The 18,204-nt window shown below is 35.4% G+C and overlaps 1 protein-coding gene across 8 annotated transcripts in view; it reads right to left on the bottom strand.

The window, feature by feature from the left end:
• Positions 1-18,204, bottom strand: part of PTPRK (protein tyrosine phosphatase receptor type K) — a 745,494-nt gene that overhangs the window by 11,208 nt on the left and 716,082 nt on the right. For all 8 annotated transcript variants that reach the window (XM_078155151.1, XM_020987018.2, XM_020987017.2 and 5 more), the window contains 7 exons: positions 13,270-13,424; positions 7,598-7,733; positions 7,216-7,365; positions 5,911-6,084; positions 2,725-2,856; positions 2,457-2,582; positions 596-759 (listed from right to left, as the gene is read on the bottom strand). In XM_078155151.1, the coding sequence (XP_078011277.1) occupies positions 596-759; positions 2,457-2,582; positions 2,725-2,856; positions 5,911-6,084; positions 7,216-7,365; positions 7,598-7,733; positions 13,270-13,424 (1,037 nt within the window). The remainder of the gene's footprint in view (positions 1-595; positions 760-2,456; positions 2,583-2,724; positions 2,857-5,910; positions 6,085-7,215; positions 7,366-7,597; positions 7,734-13,269; positions 13,425-18,204) is intronic.

The following is an 18,204-nucleotide window of genomic DNA, read 5'->3' as shown; positions in this document are numbered from 1 at the left end:
AAAACACTGTTTCCTTTGTCTCTCCTCTCTTAATTTGGGTGGGAGAAGCAGTGTTTGAAGGTAATATGGCAGTGTAGAGGTAGACTCAGATCTAAGAAGACTTGCATCATCTACTGACAAAAACATCTACTGACTGTGTGACTGGGAGAGTCATTATACCTTTCTGTGCTGTAAGCAACTCCCTGAGATTACGATGCAGGTAAACTGTTGAGCTGACTAACTAGAGAGAGTTGCCCATATCAGTAACATCCTTAATCCAAGAATTTGTGCTTATGATGTCTGAAGGACTGCCAGCTAGGAATATGGGCACTGTAATAGCTTTTTGGTGTCAAACAAAAATAGGAAAAAGGAACCTACAAAGAGAAGAATCTGAGAAAGCAACTTACATAATACACTGAATAAAAGAGCACATATCTTGATACCCCAAATGGGGTCAGTAGAGAAGTGAATTACCAGACTTTAGTACTATGTAGCAAGAAAAAAGAGTGAAAGAATGTAGCGTAGTTTGTAAAGGAGGGTGGTTGCTAGTGCAAAGTCAAACAGGGTGAATTATGAAGTAAATGAAGTTCCAATGTGACCAAAAAGCCATACTCACAGACAATGAATGATAGTCCGCCCTTCCCCTTCATCACACTCCTCCTGCCATTTTTCGACCTGCAGTATCAGCTTCAGGAATGATCGTTTGGATCCAGGGACTTCTCGGTGAGAAGCCCACCCTAAGTACTGAAACTGCTGCACCATTAGATACCCTTCCTGTGGCTGTGGGAAGAAAAGTATTCACAGAAAAATAAACTGTGATTGTGACTGTTACTAATAGGTAGAATATAAAACTCATTTGATATCATGTAGTAAATTATGTTTACTATAGAAAATATCTCCCTGGTTTAGATACAAACTGTCCACATGCAAGCATAGAAATGTGTCCATAAAAAAATATTAAAAATCCCCAAAACAAGGATCAAGTGGTGCCATGCAAGAGATTCAACTGATGTGGCTATGACACAATTTTGTTTTTTTTTCCATAAAAGCCTATTGCCTAAATACAAAATATTTACAGATTTTTTTAAACTGAAAAACTGCCAAGAAAAAAAAAAGTAGATTTCAGTTGTAGTTCTGAAATTTTTTTGTGGTGCGCACTTTCTTAACTCCACATTGATAGTTTCTCAGTAAAAATATTTCCAAAGCAATTTTCCTGAGAGATGTGCAGACATAATCAAGTTTTATCTAAGTAAGCATTTAAAATATATACTAATATTATTGCTTTTATTGAAGAGAGCATTTTAAAGTTTTCCTTTATAAGGAACAGTAGAATTGACTATTTGTGATTATGGCACAGAATGTCTTTATTATTACTTAGAAAAAATGTTTCTCCACTAAAGTCCTACCTCAATGTTTCATCTGGGTACAGAGGTGACCCTGGGACCTAGAAAGCCATGGCTATTGAAGACAAGCAAAGGCAGGTCTTCCAAGATGGAAAGGCTTTCAGGTATGGACTCAGTGATAGACTGTGAGTCTTCTGAGGATCAGACTTACCAAGCTTAGAGAGCCTTATCACCAGAAAGTTGGACAGAGGTAACAAATGTTTCTGGCCATAACAACTCAGAAAACACTCCTAAGGTATAGGTGAGGGCTGCAATCTATGTGGGTGGAAGCAGTATCCACACTGATAAAAGTCATGAATTCTTTAAAGTAAAAAAAAAGAGTTAATTACGCTGAAATACAGCAGCTGCCATTTGTGGAGATCTCTGAAATGATAAATAAACTAAAAGTAGATTCAAATACTTTTACCAATATAGTTTGGACCTTAGAAAAAAATCTTGTTTCTCATTAATATCTAATTGGAGGTGATGTATTTTCTTTTAATACTCCTTTTTATGCTCTGTTTCCTTGTTGGCTATATTTAAAGATGTAAACATTCTCATTGTATGTATTTGGGAGGAAGGAGACCATGATATCTTAACTTATTATTCAAGGAAAATGTAGGGGTCCCACTATAGGCTGGTACTGAAAGTGATTTGAATGCTACTGTTCCAAACAAACCATAGCATAGGTGAACATTTCTGCTCTTCTATCAAAATGCCTTTTTTGAAATGAATGACAATCCTAATGAAACATCTAGTCCTTTCCAACATGGTAAACACATGCTCATGGGCCAGGATAAGACTAGCAACCTCTAATGGGTTAAGCATATTTGAATTGAGATTTCCTTAAGTAATAAACTACTGCAAAAACCCATTAAGAGAGCTAGCTTCAAACTGTCAGCACTTCTGTTTGTAGGATGCATATTTTACTCTGACACTAAAGTACTGAACGACTACTAGCCTCAGTATTGAATATGTGAAGTTTATTAATTTTTTTCCCTTGATGTCTGAATAGAATTATACTACACCATTAATATTATCTCCACTAGTGATATCCCGAAGCATCCCAGTTAGAATGACTGAACAATTGCTCACCCTTGTGAGATTGCATATCCGAAAAATCCTGTTGATCACATCACAATCCATTGCACAGGACATGCATTCTACTTGAATGGGTCCATATCGCAACATGCCTTCTTCAGGCCAGTACTGTGGGCAGCCCTGGAGGGTGAGTATCATGGAAGGAAATGAAGATGGTGATTAGACTTTCAAATATACAACATGCGAAGAGAATTATAGCAATACAGCATGATTTTAGAAAATTAAGCACATATGATACAACAATCACATGATAGGTATCAACCTGGGTCAAGTCGACTTCGTTTAACATCACAATGGAGGTACAGCCATAATCATATACTAATCTCCAGAAGTCTTTCACAGTGTTTGGCAGAGGGTACTGTGTGACAATAAAAGCAGCAGGCTGTCTGTAACTCTGTAAAGAAAGAGGGTGCACAGGGAGCATTAGGACTGTAGATTCATGAGCCAAAGCAATACACTTCCCTGTCACACAAGTCGGGCAAGACAGTCTCATATCCAGCCCTAGCAAAGCTGCTGTTTAATCCAGAGTGTTTTCAATTAAAGCTATATAGTTCAGTGTAACCAGGCACTTTTGCTTCCAGATAGTATCAATCAGAATTCTCTACCCAAGCATCCAAGAGTAAAATCCAACTTCATCTTTATACTCAGCAAATACCACAGCGCCTGGATCACAGGTGCTTAATAAAAGCTTATGGAGTAGGTGAATGAATACAGAGAAAGAAGAGCTAGAGACTTTCTTTAGGACTCTTTTCATGGTCCTCTAGGACCTACTTAAATGGCAGAAAACCATTAAGCATCCTTATTCTCTCTTTCATAGGCAATGATGGGAGCATTTAGTCAATTCACTAAGATGGATGTACCATTTCCTTAATGTTGATCTAAGTTATCAGTGTACTGCTAACTCATTTGTAGTACAATATCTTGACCATTTGTAAATGTTTTAATAGCATTGTAGGAAGTGATCTTGTGTCTGTTAAGCATGCTGCCATACAAGAATGTCATTAACTCACTTCCTTCTGAGCTTGATGTATCCCATAGGATTACTTCTGGATGGTCTTTTGACTCTATATAGAGAATGGAAGTGGAAGAACTTGAGAGGAGCAATATATATGGTTTAGTGCTGGCCCTATGTTTCCAATACTTTTATCCATTTTCTGTTGTTATTGCCATTTCTTTTTTAATTTTGGGGTACACAAAATAGTAACAGTGACACTTTTTGTAGTAGGACAGAAATGGGAACAAAGTTGGTATCCAATGACTGGGGAATAAACAAACTGGTATATAACAAAATGGAATATTATTGTGTAGTAATAAAGATTATGAGGATGAGAAAAAAAACCCATGATAATTTACATGAAGTGATACTGAACAAAATACATACAACCACAAGAATAATCTATATGATTCATACAATGTAAATGAAAATGTCACTTAAAAGAAGTTGAGCTCTGAATAATGGAAACCCACTAACAGGTCCCAAGGTCAGATCACAAAATATATTTTCCTCTTCTTGGTAGACCAGTGTGGAACTACAAGAGTAGATTGTGGCACATAATGTTTGACGTCATTCACTGAGTTACTTTTGCTTAACGATTTTTCTTTTTTACAAAGGAAGATTCAGTTCCAGTGTTGGGACAAAGAAGTTGGGAAGTGGTTTATACAAAAATGACTGTGAGGTATAATCAAGGCAGAAATGAAATGTGTTTAAAAAATGATAATGCATTGCTGATACATCAATACATCCAATGACTAAACTAGATGAACAACTGAAATATTTGATAAATTTGTAAAACTGTAAATTTTTCTTTAATTTCTTTTGTTTCCCCCTTTTTTCTTCTTATATATGTTAAAAATGGAATTCAGGATTGAAAAAAAAACAGTTTAAGTAGTACAGTGTAGTCAATACAAAATTTCTTTTATACATCTCCAACCTTGGCTTCTCTTTTGAGTGAACCTTCACCATACCAACATTATAATTGCTTATGTGGGTGGAATTGTCTTCCACCAAACCCATAAATTTAAGATGTTCCAAATTGAGCATATTTTACCCTAAACCTGCCCTTCATTCTAATTTTATTCTTACTGGCATTTCTATTCATATCCAGTGTCCTATCCTCAGAATCTTATAATTTTCTTTGTCTTCTTCTTCTTCCATCTCTGATGACTAAGCAGTCATCAAGTCCTACTGAATTCACGTCTATTACACTTGCATTTGTCTAGTACTTTTTTTTTGCATTGCCAACACCAAAATATAAGCACTCATTATCAGCCATCTAGACCATTTCAACAGCCTCCTAATAGGTCATTGTGTATCCACTACCTCCCTTCTCCAAGTCATCCTCAAGTCATTCTGCTGCCAGAATAATTTTTCTTATATATAGATCTAATCACACCACTCTTCTGCTTTCAAGTCTTCACTAACTCCCTATTGCCTACTGAGTGAAATTCAGATTCCTTGGCCTGACACACAAAGTGCTAGAAACTTTTCAGATTTATGGAATAATTCTCTCCTCTATGTACTGTTCTTTCCATCTAAATTCCCTCACACATATCCTAGGACATCCATATTATGTTTGGGCTACAAGTAAGAGCTTTAGTTAAATTGCTAAAGTTACATAGGAGTTTCAACTATGAAAAATTTCTTTGATGATTACCTGAGGGGATAAGGAAGAAGAGTCAGGAGGCTATAAAGTCCAGGCCTTACAATGCAATATGAAGAACTGAGAAATAGATGAGGGAAATACTAGGCCAAAAATTCTCTGTTGTTGAGAACTTCCTCCTGTACTTCTCTTTTGTTTCCTTTTTAAAGAAATTTATACTTCTCTCATGCCTTCCTGATCCAGTTTTGCTAGTTAATTTAATATTTAGGCTGCATGCTTATTCTTTAATTGTTATGTAAGCAATTCTCAGACAATTAGAGTCTAGGTATATGTAGAATTTTTTTCAGGATCCTAGAGGTTCAAATCTGCCCTGCCTACAACAAACATCTGATCAATTAAGAATTGATTTGAAGTTATATAATCTTTCTTAATATGAAGACCCAAAGAAACATTTGTTAATTATAAATTGTTAGGTCATAAAGTGTTAGAGATAGAAGATTCTTACTTAACATTTCATATTTGGTGATTTTAGTCAGTTATTTACTGTATTCAAAACAGATCTACAGAATATTTTTCTCTGAAAACAAATGAGATGAAAATAATTTCTAGGCAGATATTCAAAGAAGAGAATATGAGAATTTCCTATCCAGTTATGAATATTTTAGTTCCCCAAATACCCTTTTAGTGAAAAACTCCAAAATAATTCTTAAGAAAAAGAATTAGTACTTCAAAAATGTTAACAGTTTTCCATTGTGGATTAATTTGCTGAAGAAGAAAACGAATAAGTGTTCTTTCTCATTATGCAGCTTCTTAAGGCACTCTACGTGAACAAAGAAGTAGTCTCTTACATCCATAAGAGCAGCATTGATGTAGTTACTACTCTCCCCATCAATAGTAATTAAGAAAGGCAGACATCTGTCAGGTGGCAGCATATCCATGAAACGGTTCTTGTCATGGTTCCTTGGCAGGCAAGCTATGCTGCAATCTTCTGCTTGTAGGCGAGGAGTTACAGAATTTAAGGTCTAAAGAGAAAGGGCAAACCCAGGTTAAAACATAGTGACCTTCATGCAATCTGGTACATACTGCTTGGTTAAGGGCAAGAATGAAATTAAGAAGTATACAAAATGATGGCATCCGCTAGGGTGGCAAGCTGATAGACTTTCTAGGTAAGACTAATGAAGCCTGAGATGTGGAAAAATCATATAGCACATGCGGTAAATATCCCTCTGTCCCTGATGTACCCTCACTGAAAAAGAATAAGGAAAAAAAAATTAAAAACACAGCAATGTGCGAGAAAAAAACCCCATCTCTATTCTGTACAAAAAAAAGTCAAACCAACTAATTTAACATCGTTAGGCTACATTTAATTCAGCAGCTAAAGTATAAACAAAAGAAGGAGTTACATATTTTTAGACGGCAACATGGTCTAATTCAGGGGTTCTTAACACTTTTTGTGTGTGTCATGGACTTCTTTGGCAGTCTGGTCATGTTTTTGAATGCATAAAATAAAATATACAGGATGACAAAGAAAACTGACTATATTGAAACAAAGATGTATTTTTTCCCCTACCCAAATTCACAGACCTTCTAAAACCTATCACTGTATAGGGTCCATGGAACCCAGGTTAAAAAAATCCTGGTCTTGTGGAAAGAGCCCCAGGTGTAGAGTCAGAATACCATGGCTCTGGAGTCAGCTCTTCATCTTAGTAAAACCATGTATCTGTAGGCATGATATGATGTTAGTGAAAGTCCTGGGGTTATTCACAAGAAAGGAACATAACCAGCTTTTACTATAATTAATGAGCTTGGATTCTACAATATGATGAAGGGTACATAAGGTCAACTTTGTAAGACTGCAGGAGAGAAAAAAGGCTGTAAATAGATATAAATCACCAATGTGGTTGTTTTTTTTTAATGTTCCTTATCTTACCCACAAATCCTTTGTGTTTGAACTTACATGTCCTTCAAAATATAAGAGAGCAGAGCTCATTAATATTAAAATGACTTCATAACATAGATAATGAAAAGAATCACAGAAAATAAGGTTAAAGGTTGTAGATTTGATATGAAAGATCTCATTCAAAAAATTAAGAGGGCCCAGAACTAAATGTCCTCAGTTGCTTATATGAAGAACCCTTAGTAATTGAAAATACCTGAAATTCATCTTTGAGATGTGATGAGTTAGTCTGGGAGTCTATTCTAATCATATCAAAATATGCAGCTTTGAATTCACAGACAGGTATGGCAGTTTCTCCACATAAGCAGGCTTCCAGAATGGCATCATGAATAAAAATGTACTGTTCCTACCAAAAGAAGAAAAAGGAAGAAAGCATTATGGAATTTTAATAAAACTTTCCTTATCCAAGGGTAAAGAATACAAAGAGCTCTCTTTATGTAACCTTTCTGAAGGACACTAATATTTTTATACAAATATGTAAGATTTGTGATTCCAAGAAAAAAACAAATAAACCGACCTACCATCTTGTTTGATGAATGTTAGAAAGCAATAGATCCATTAGAGATCAACTAATTTACCTCTGTTTGAACCATGTTGATGCGGCGAGAACGGAGGGCTTTGACACAGTTGTAAATGTCGACCACACCTTCTCTTTCAGCCATGTCTAGCATGATGTCAATCACTATGTAACATCCGGTTCGCCCAGCACCAGCACTGAGAAGAGATCATGTAATGTCTCTGGTGATTGTCCAAGGTCTCTTTCACATCCACATAGGCAAAATCATTATAGTTTACCAAAACTGCATTTCTTTTTGAAATTAATCCATCTCTTTATATCATGGTGTCACAGGATACAAATTTAATTGAAAGCACAGAACACTACAAACAACTCATAAATACGTACAAAAAATACCATCTGGTCTGGTTTAATAAGTTAAATCACTAACTATGGAAAATATCATCAAAATCCATTACATCATTATTTTGTGTATTTAGACAAACCATAGATGAAGCAACATTATGTGAATTACAACTACATGAAGAAACAGTGTGACTTAATAGTGAGCCTTGGAACTGACTGTTAATCCTATCCTGATAGTAGCATTATCAAATGAGGCCACAGTATATATACTTGATTTCCCTTCTCTTCCCCCACCAAAAACAAACAAACAAACAGATAAAAACCCCTACAAACTATGGATACAATGAACCACCAAGGGGAGAAAAACTACTATTACTATTCCTATAATAATGGGGAGGAGACTTTGATGCCAAAACAATGGGATGATTGATTCAATTCAGTGACACAATCCAATCAATTCAGCCTAATGAATTAAGGACCCGAATGTACATATTTGGATTAATTCAGACAAACACCTGGGTCATTGACTTAATCTTTCATTTTCTAATCTGTTTCTGGGTCATAACTCTGGAAATAACTATGTCATAAATGAGTAAAATCATTTAGGCCTTACAAATTAAATCAAACTTCTTGAATTTGAGGTAGAAACAAATAAATAACTAATAACCATGACAACTTGTACAGTATTTGTTATAATTTTCCATTACAAACAAAATACTTCTTTCTGTGCAAAGACAAGAAAGATTCTAAGGACTGGGACTGGTTGTAAGCAGAATTAAGGATTACTATAAGATTTTACACAAGAAAACATGACATTCTATGTCACAAGTGGGTCTCTTTCATTTCAAAGGAGCTTATTTTGCATTCTAAGAAAAGAAAAAGTACTGAACACATTTATATTTTTAAATGATCCAAACCTTGAAACGTAAAGATATTTTTGATTTGAATAATGGCATCTATTCACAAATTGTGAATATTGTGGTTTCCCTCTATTAAGTGCTTAAAACTGTAAATAACAAAGCAAACAAAAGGACCAAGTTCTTAGAGCTTAAACAGCCTGGGTAAACTGATGGAATTAGAAAGTACTGTAGGAAAGCTAAGGGAGGAAGAGGAATGAAAAATGCCACAAAGAAGGGAAAAAGTCATTGTCAGAAGGCAACTTCATTTCCCAAAAGGCATGACTAAATGTGTATTGATAGATTCCCTCCTCCCCACCAAGGTAATACTTCTCCAGTTTTATAACAGAAACTGTTGGAGAAAAAGCAAAGTCCCTTTACTTTGCCAATCTGTTTCCTTGTAATGCACCTTTTTCTAAAGTTAGACTCGAAAGTGGAAAATGATATCTCTGAAAACAGAAACCTAACTGAGAATCTCAGAGCATCCCCTTGATCATGGGAAATACTAAGATGTGAAACTTTTTGTGACAAGTCAACAGATCCCTCCATTGAAGAGCTGCTTTATCTCAGGCTCTAAATTCTTAGCTCTATTGACATTATTCAACTGATGCTCAGATTGAGAGAGCATAGCTTCAGAAATTCAAGCAAAAGAACCTTTCTGCTATCATAAGAGCTCTTCTTTTCCTTCACAAGAGTGCATATTTTCATTATTTTAAACATTTTTATTTAAAATTTTGAGTTCCAAATTCCATCCTCTCTCTCTCTCCCCTCCCTGATCCCTGAGATGGTAAGCAATTAGATATAGGTTATACATGTGCAATTATGTAAAACATTCCCATATTAGTCATTTTGTACAAGAAAACTTGAATAAAAGAAAAACATGAAAGAAAGAAAAAAGAAAGGAAGAAAGAAATAGAAAGGAAAGAAAGAAGGAAGGAAGGAAGGAAGGAAGAGAGAAAAGTAGCATGTATCAGTCTGTATTCGAACAGTATCAATTCTTTCTCTGGAGGTGAATAGTATGCTTCATCATTAGTTCTTTGGGATTGTCTTGGATCATTGCTTGGCTGAGAATAGCTAAGTCATTCAGTTCTTTATCGAACAATATTGCTGTTAGTGCATACAATGTTCTCTTGGTTCTGTTCACTTCATTATGCATCAGTTCATGTATGTCTTTCCAGGTTTTTCTGAAATTATCCTGCTTGTCATTTCTTATAGCACAACAATATTCTGTTACAATCATATGCCATAGCTTGTTTAGCCATTTCCCAATTGATAGGCATCCCTTTGATTTCCAATTCTTAACCACCACAAAAAGAGCTGCTATAAATATATTTACACAAATAGGTCCTTTTCCCTTTTTGGGTATGTCTTTGGGATAGAAATCTAGCAGTGGTATTGCTGGATCAAAAGGTATGCACTATCCCTTTGGGCCTAGTTTCAAATTGCTGTCCAAAATGGTTGGATCAGCTCACAACTCCACCAACAGTGCATTAGTGTCCCAATCCACCCCCCCATCTCCTCCAACATCCATCACTTTCCTTTTTTGTCATATTAGCTAATCTGTTAGGTATGAGGTGGCACCTAAGTATTGTTTTAATTTGTATTTCTCTAATCAATAGTGATTTAGAGCACTTTTTCATGACTATAGATAGCTTTGATTTCTTTGCCTGAAAATTGCCTGTTCATCTCCTTTGACCATTTATCAATTGGAATGACTCATATTTTTTATATTTTTGACTCAGTTCTCTATATATTTGAAAAATGAGGCCTTTATCTGAAATACTTGTTGCAAAAATTTCCCCCCAGTTTTCTATTTTCCTTATAATTGTGGTTGCATTGGTTTTGTTTGTACAAAAACTTTTAAATTTTAGATAATCAAAATTATCTATTTTACATTTTGTAATGCTCTCTATATCCTCTTTGGCCCTAAATTCTTCCCTTATGCATAAATCTGACAGATAAACTATTCTATGCTCTCTTACTTTGCTTATGGTATTACCCTACAGGTGTAAATCATGTTCCTATTTTGACCTTATGTTGGTAGGCAGTGTGAGATGTTGGTCTATGCCTAATTTCTGCCACACAAAAATCCTAGTGATTTTTGTCAAATAGTGAGTTTTGGATCTTTGGGTTTATTGTATACTAGATTACTACGGGCATTTACTGTAATGTAATTTGTATCTAACCTGTTCCATTGATCCAGAACTCTATTTCTTAACCAGTACCAGATTGTTTTGGTACAGCTAGATTGCGTTCTTTCACTTTTTTAAAATTGATTTCCTTGATATCCTTGAGCTTTTGTTCTTCCAGATGAATTTTGTTATTATTTTTTCTAGCTCTAGAAAATAATTTTGTGATAGTTTGATTGGTATGGCACTGAATAAATAGATTAATTTAGGTAAGATTGTCATTTTTATTATATTGGCTTAGCTTACCCATGAGCGATTAATATTTTCCCAGTTGTTTAGATCTGACTTTACTTGTATGAAAAGTGTTTTATAGTTGTGCTCATATAGCTCCTGGGTTTGTCTTGGCAGGTAGATTCCCAAGTATTTTATATTGTTTCTTGCTGCTAGACTTTGTTGGTAACATATAGAGATGCTGATGATTTACATGGGTTTATTTTGTATCCTGAAACTTTGCTAAAATTAGTAATTTCAAGTAGATTTTTAGTTGATTCTCTAGGATTTTCTAAGTATAACATCATATCATCTGCAAAGAGTGATAGTTTTATTTCCTCATTGCCTATTCTAATTCCTTTGATTTCTTTTTCCTCTCTTATTGCTATAGCTAATATTTCTAGTACTATATTGAATAGTAGTGATGATAACGGGCATCCTTGCTTCACCCCTGATCTTATTGGAAAGGTTTCTAGGTTATTCTCATTACAGATTATACTTGCTGATGATTTTAAATAAATATCACTTATCATTTTAGGGTATGCTCCATTTATTCCTATGCTCTCTAATATTTTTAATGGGAATGAGTGTTGTATTTTTTCAAAGGCCTTTTCTGCATCTATTGAGATAATCATATGATTTATGTCGGTGTTGTTATTGATATGGTCAATTATGCTGATAATTTTCCTACATTCCTGGTATAAATCTCTCCTGGGCATAGCTGTAATCTCTTTGCTAGTATTTTATTTAAAATTCTTGCATTAATATTCATTAGGGATATTGGTCTATAATTTTCTTTTTCTGTTTTGGCTCTTCCTGCTTTATGTATTAGCATCATATTTTTTGTCATAAAAGGAATTTGGTAGTACTCCTTCTTTGCCTATTTTTTCAAATACTTTATATAGTATTGCAATTAATTGTTCTTTAAATGTTTGGTAGAATTCACTCATGCACCTTTCTTGTCTTGAGGTTTTTTCCTTAGGAAGTTCATTGATGGTTTCTTCAATTTCTTTTTCTAAGATTGAGTTATTTAAGTATTTTATTTCTTCTGTTAATCTGGGTAATTTGTATTTTTGTAGATAGTCATCCATTTCATTTAGATTGTCAAATTTATTGGCATATAATTGGGCAAAATAGCTCCTAACAATTGTCTTAATTCATAAGAGCTCTCTTGACAACTCTCTCCTTCTTCTTCTGTGCCATTCTTAGGCTTCCCTTACCTCTTTAATCCTTTCTCAGGGTTTGAGACAACAGACCTAATTAGAGAGATCATCAGATTTCTTTAGGGGTTATTTGACTTGTAATCTGACCTCCCTGCATTACAACTGTTTTATTTCCAGTTTTTATTTTCCTTTTGCTTTTGTAGTCTCACTTGAATTCTTTTTAGGTTGCATATATACAAAGAGAAAATAGATACCACCAAGAAATTCCCCAGAGTACCTTGTGGCATATGGGAAAAGATCTGTAGAACCTGGGTTTATTTTCTGGTGACCTCTCAAAACAAGTCCATCTGATATGTGCTCAGTAGGTCTTGATGCTTGTTTTAAGCTAAATTTCTAATCTGAAGAAAGTCTGAACGTAATGTGCACATTACTCTGCTATATTGTTTGGAACTCATTGATACTGGTTTCTGGGTCCTCTGATGCATTTTTTAAAATAGTTGCTCTGCTGTGAAAACTTCTCCAATCTGTGCCTATTTAGTAACTCTGTCTCATATTGAGTTTTAACAACATAGGTTCTACTAGGGATTTAGTAGATTTGGGGGGGGGAACCCTATTACAACAAACCATTCATCTAGCGTGAGATTTGCAAAAAAACTCACAGGAAAACAACACAGATGTTGCCACTGAAAGACAGTTCCTATTGGCTTCTCTGTGAAAAATATGCTCACACCCTGGGATGAATACATTCACATATTTATTCTCTAATTTGTGTCTCATGTATAGCTAAGCTTCAAGTCAATACTCTTTATTCTCATCTATGAGAACTTTTAAAGAAAATTCAAAGGTTTTCCTGCATACTATGAGTTAAATCGTTAACAATATACAAAGATCACTCTTTAAATTGCTAGTCCATTTGTTACCTACACATACCTGCAGTGGACCACAATGGGCCCAGCACTGGGTGGATTGGATACTTTGACCCGCCGTATAAATGACAGCAGACCTGTGGCATGGTATGGCACACCATGATCTGGCCAGCCAGTAAAATGAAACTGTTTAACTTCACGGATTTCATTGTATCCTCTCTGTGAAAAGACAAAAAGGAATGCTTCAAACATAAAATGATGCCCATCCAAAACACAATCTAACATACTAGATCCAATGAAAACTAATAACAATACACGCTATTTTACTAACAAAGTATATTTTGTGCTAAAAAAAGATAATGGCCACAGGGATCTACTATGGCCTGTAAGCTTATTCTTCATTCTCCACCCCTTCCACTCCACCACAGGGCAATAGATTGGTAGAGACAGCATTTTCTAAGAGAATATAAATTCAAAGTTTGGTCTTGACATGTAACTAGTCAAATGACTCTGGGAAACTCATTTCACCTCTTGGAGCCTCAGTTAACTCATCTGCAAAACAGAGATAATAAAAACACTTGCTCTACCTACCTGCAGAGGATTCTTTGAAAGATAACACTTCACGAACTTTAAAATATGCTAAATAAACATGAGTGAGGATCACCACTGGCAGTATTATCCTGGAACTAGGTAGTTTGCAGCTATATATGTGTAAAGTATATGTACTTATCAAATTTGTTCCTTAATTTAAATGGCCTTATAAAAAATTATTATGGAAAAAATACTTGGGAAAACCTAATGCTTTCCTGACCCACCGACTTAGAACTTTGAGGATGAGTTTACAAAGAAGCTAACTGATTACTTGGAAATTTTTCTGTTAGAGCTATCTGCTTACAAATGGCTTTGTGAGACAGATTGTGTTAATGGTGGGGGGCAGAGGAGGGAGTTTGTTTTATGATGTGGAAAAATACACATATAGCTAAATAAGCCTTTAGGAAGATTTTCTGTGAGTTCAATGAAACGATGAAGCATACAAAGTCTCTTACATTTAGTTAAAAAAAATCTAAAGAACCAACAATTTGCATGCCTTTCTCATACTTCAATATATATTAATGGATGCTTGATTTCACAGATAATGGTTCTCCCAATGATTCAGGTGGTTGGGATATTATAACCAACAATAAAAAGAAAACAGATCAAGTCAATTCTCATTCTGCTTCTCTTTTCACTGCCGGAAAGAGTGATCTCAACACTGGAAATAATAAAACAAAAATACTAAGAGGAAGTTGATACTAAGATATGTAAGGTGATTTTAAGAAAGCATCAAATTGTCCTTGCTGATTTCAATTCATCTGGCCCAGAGGAACTACATCCATGAGCACAGAATTAACTGATAGATGTGCTTTTTTTTTTATTATTATTGTCAGTAAAAGAGAAAGCACTTTGAAAATAAGAGTGGCACTATGAGATGGGTGAATGTCATGGTTTGTCCTTCACAGGCATACACCAAGGAGGTCAGCACAACTCTGTGGACCTTTAGTTTGGTAGGCAGCCTAATACCTTTTTTCTCTCACACATTCTTTTGGAGCTTCCTAAATTCTGAGTTACTCCTGGCAATGTGATCATCAATTTCATCATCTATGTGGACATCCCTGGAAAGTATATTGCCAAGGTAAGTGAACTTATCCACAACATTCAAAAGTTCTCCATTTACTATAACTGAGGGTTCCATGTATGGATGGTGTGGTGCTGGCTAGTGCAGAACCTCTGTTTTCTGGGTGTTGTCAGGTCAAAATTAGAACAAGCAGCAGAAAATCATCCATACGTTGTTGGGAAGAGAACAAAGCCCTGTAATGACTAGTGAGCTTGACTTTTATTTTGGAACATTAAAGAGTTGGTTACTGAACATCTAGAAAAGGAAGTAGTTATCTAGTATCTCTAAAACACTTGAAGGGTTGTAAAGTGCTCTATGTGTTATTGCATTTGATCCTCACAACAACCATGGGAGGTAAATGTTATTTTATTCCCATTTTACAGATGAATAAATGAGGCTGAGAGGTATCACTCAACTATTAAGTTATCCAAGGTGGGATTTGAACTCAGGTCTCCCTGACACCATATCCAGTGTTCTTATCCAATGAGCCACCCAGGCAACACCATGGCTTGATCAAGAATAGGTCATGCTAGATTATGAATTTGTTTCCTTCTTTCTGGATATAATTACTAAACTAGTTGATGACGGGAATGCTATAAATATAATTTACATTGTTTTTAGTGAAGTGTATCATACAAAATCACTTATTTTACTACTCTTGTGGAAATATGGAGTGATGTGGACTAGATGGTAATACAATTAGATGGATGTGGAAGCTACCAAGAGCTTTCAATGTGGTCCTTCAGGGATCTATGCTTGGCCCTTTTCTTACCATGTCATTCCCGCTTGATGAACTCCATTGGCTCCCTATTACCTCTAGGATCAAACATATAAACTTGCTGGACCTTGCTTCTTCCTACTTTTCTAGTTGATTTAAACATTACTCCCTTCTTCCTACTCTATGAACCAGCCATGCTGGCCTCTTGGCTATTCTTAACACATAAGTGACTATCTCCTGCTGCCTTGGTTTGCAAATGATTCTCCTGTTTAGAATGCTCTCCTTCCACATCTTTACCTCTGGGAATCCCTGGTTTCCTTCCAGATTTAGCTCAAGTACCTGCTTTTGTATGAGCCCTTTTCTGCTTTCCCCAGCTACTCATGCCTTCAAGTCACTTTGTATATGACTTGTAAATACTTATATTAGAATGTAAGCTCTTTGAGGAGCTTCTATCTCCAGCCTTTAGCACAAATAGTAAGCACTTAATATATACTTGTTGAGATTGGTTTGTTGACTTGGGTAAAGATACACGTAGTATGGGTAACAAGTTTTCAAATGAAACATAAAGCTTTGACAAATAACTAGAATGGTGGATGATAAATTCAGGACCAAAAAAGCATGACAGGCTGGGAGAGTGATTGACAATCTCAAACATAAAAAACAAAAACATTCTTAAGTTCAGAATAAAATAAATTTAAAAAATCTCAAATAGAAATGGGTCCCTGTGGACTGCCTATTGCCATAGAAAACCACAAATTAACATTATCTATATAGTATTGTATTTTTATGTATTTTGTTAAACATTTCCCATGAATCTGGTTCCAAACATAACTAGGAAGTCAGCAAGTTTGACTGAATCAAAGGTGATGATATAAATTTGGGTTAAAAAATCAACTTTATAAAAACAGGATGGGAGAGGCATGATTAGGCAGTTTATCTGAAATGGATCTGGGGATTTTGGTGGTTGAAAGGAATGAAAGAAATAAGTATTTATTAAACATCTGCCATGTGCAAGGTACTATGCTAAATGCTTTCCAGATATCTCCTTGTGATCTTCACAACAACCCTGTGAGGTAGGTGCTATTATGATTCCCATTTTACAGTTGAGAAAACTAAGACACAGATGTTAAATGACTTGCCTAAAGTTGCACAGCTAGTAAGTGACTGAGGCTGGATCTGTGCTTTACTATGATTCAGCCATGTGATATGGTAACTCCCCAAAACCCCAATGTAAACTTCTAGTAATAAAACCATATCTTCTGTCCTCTGTCATAGTGAGATGACATCTGGAATATTGCACTGATTTCGAGTGACACGATTTATAGACACTGATAACCTAGATAATGTCTATAGAAGAGAAACAAGGATGGTGAAGGACTCAATGCCACAGGAATCAACTGAAAGAACTGGGGATGTTTAACCTGAATAAGAAGAAACTCAGGAAAAGTATGACAGCTCTCTTCAAATACTATAAAGGCTGCTCTTCCTCCTGTTCAATTAGGAGGCCAGTACACTATCCATTAAGAGTGCATGTCCAAGATACATACAATGATAGACTGAATCAATAGTTCACCCTCATAACAACTCTGTGTCATGGTCTGGGCAACAGAAATTCAATCAGTCACTAAGTTATTATTTAGTGTTTACTACAATATACCCTAAGTGTTGGGGATACAAACATGAAAAAATAAAGAAGTCCCTACTATCAAGAAATTTATGTTCTATACAAATATACACGTATGAAAAAACAGGTAACTAGGATTCCAAGAGGCAAAGGTTAGGAAAGTGTTATGGAAGTAGAATTGACAAGGCTTGAAACTGATTTGATATGTGGAAGGAAGGAAAATGAGTTGAGGGTTACACAGGTTGCAAATCTGAATGGCTGAAAGGATGACAGCACCACAGACAAAAAATAGGGAAATTAGGAAGGGTGGGTATTGGTGAAGTGATAGCACATTCTCTTTTGGACATGTTGAGTTGTGCCTATGGGACATTTGGTTAGAAATGCTGAATAGGTGAAATGAATGAGATGAAAATTGAGCTCAGGAGAAAGACTGTAGCTGGATATCTGCAGAGATGATAACTGAATCCACGCTTTGATTAGGTGACCAAGAGAGCCGGTATAGGAATGATAATTAAGCAGGCCCACCACAGAGCCCTTACAGTTTACCCACAGTTAAGGGCTGGGATATGGATGATCAATCAATTAAGTATCTACTAAATGTCTAGTATGTGCAAAATATTGTGATAGGCACTAGGGATACAAATGCAATGAATGAAACAATCCATACTCATAAGGAGCTTATATTTTAACCGAGATGTTTCAAAAAAAAAAAAAGAAGAAGAAGAGAAGGATAAACCAAAAAGATGGCAGGAGAACAAAGGGAGAAAAGTTTCAAGAAAACAGAGAAAAGAAAGAGAATTCAGGATGAGACTGAGAAAAGGTTGCTGAATCTGGCCTCTTAGAGATCACTGGTAACTTCGGAGAGAATATTTTTAATTGAATGATGATGTTACCCAGACTGCAAGGGTCTGAAACATCACTATTGGTAGCATCATAGAGTCAATCTGGGAAGAAATAAAGAATTTTCATGCTGAAATGAGGGTCCAGTTGAGAATATGTAACA

Source organism: Phascolarctos cinereus, unplaced genomic scaffold, assembly GCF_003287225.1.
Source record: "Phascolarctos cinereus isolate Bilbo 61053 unplaced genomic scaffold, phaCin_HiC Scaffold_5;HRSCAF=322, whole genome shotgun sequence".
Lineage (NCBI taxonomy): Eukaryota > Metazoa > Chordata > Mammalia > Diprotodontia > Phascolarctidae > Phascolarctos > Phascolarctos cinereus.
The sequence above is the reverse complement of the archived record's forward strand: the minus strand, read 5'-3'. Positions and strand labels throughout refer to the sequence as shown.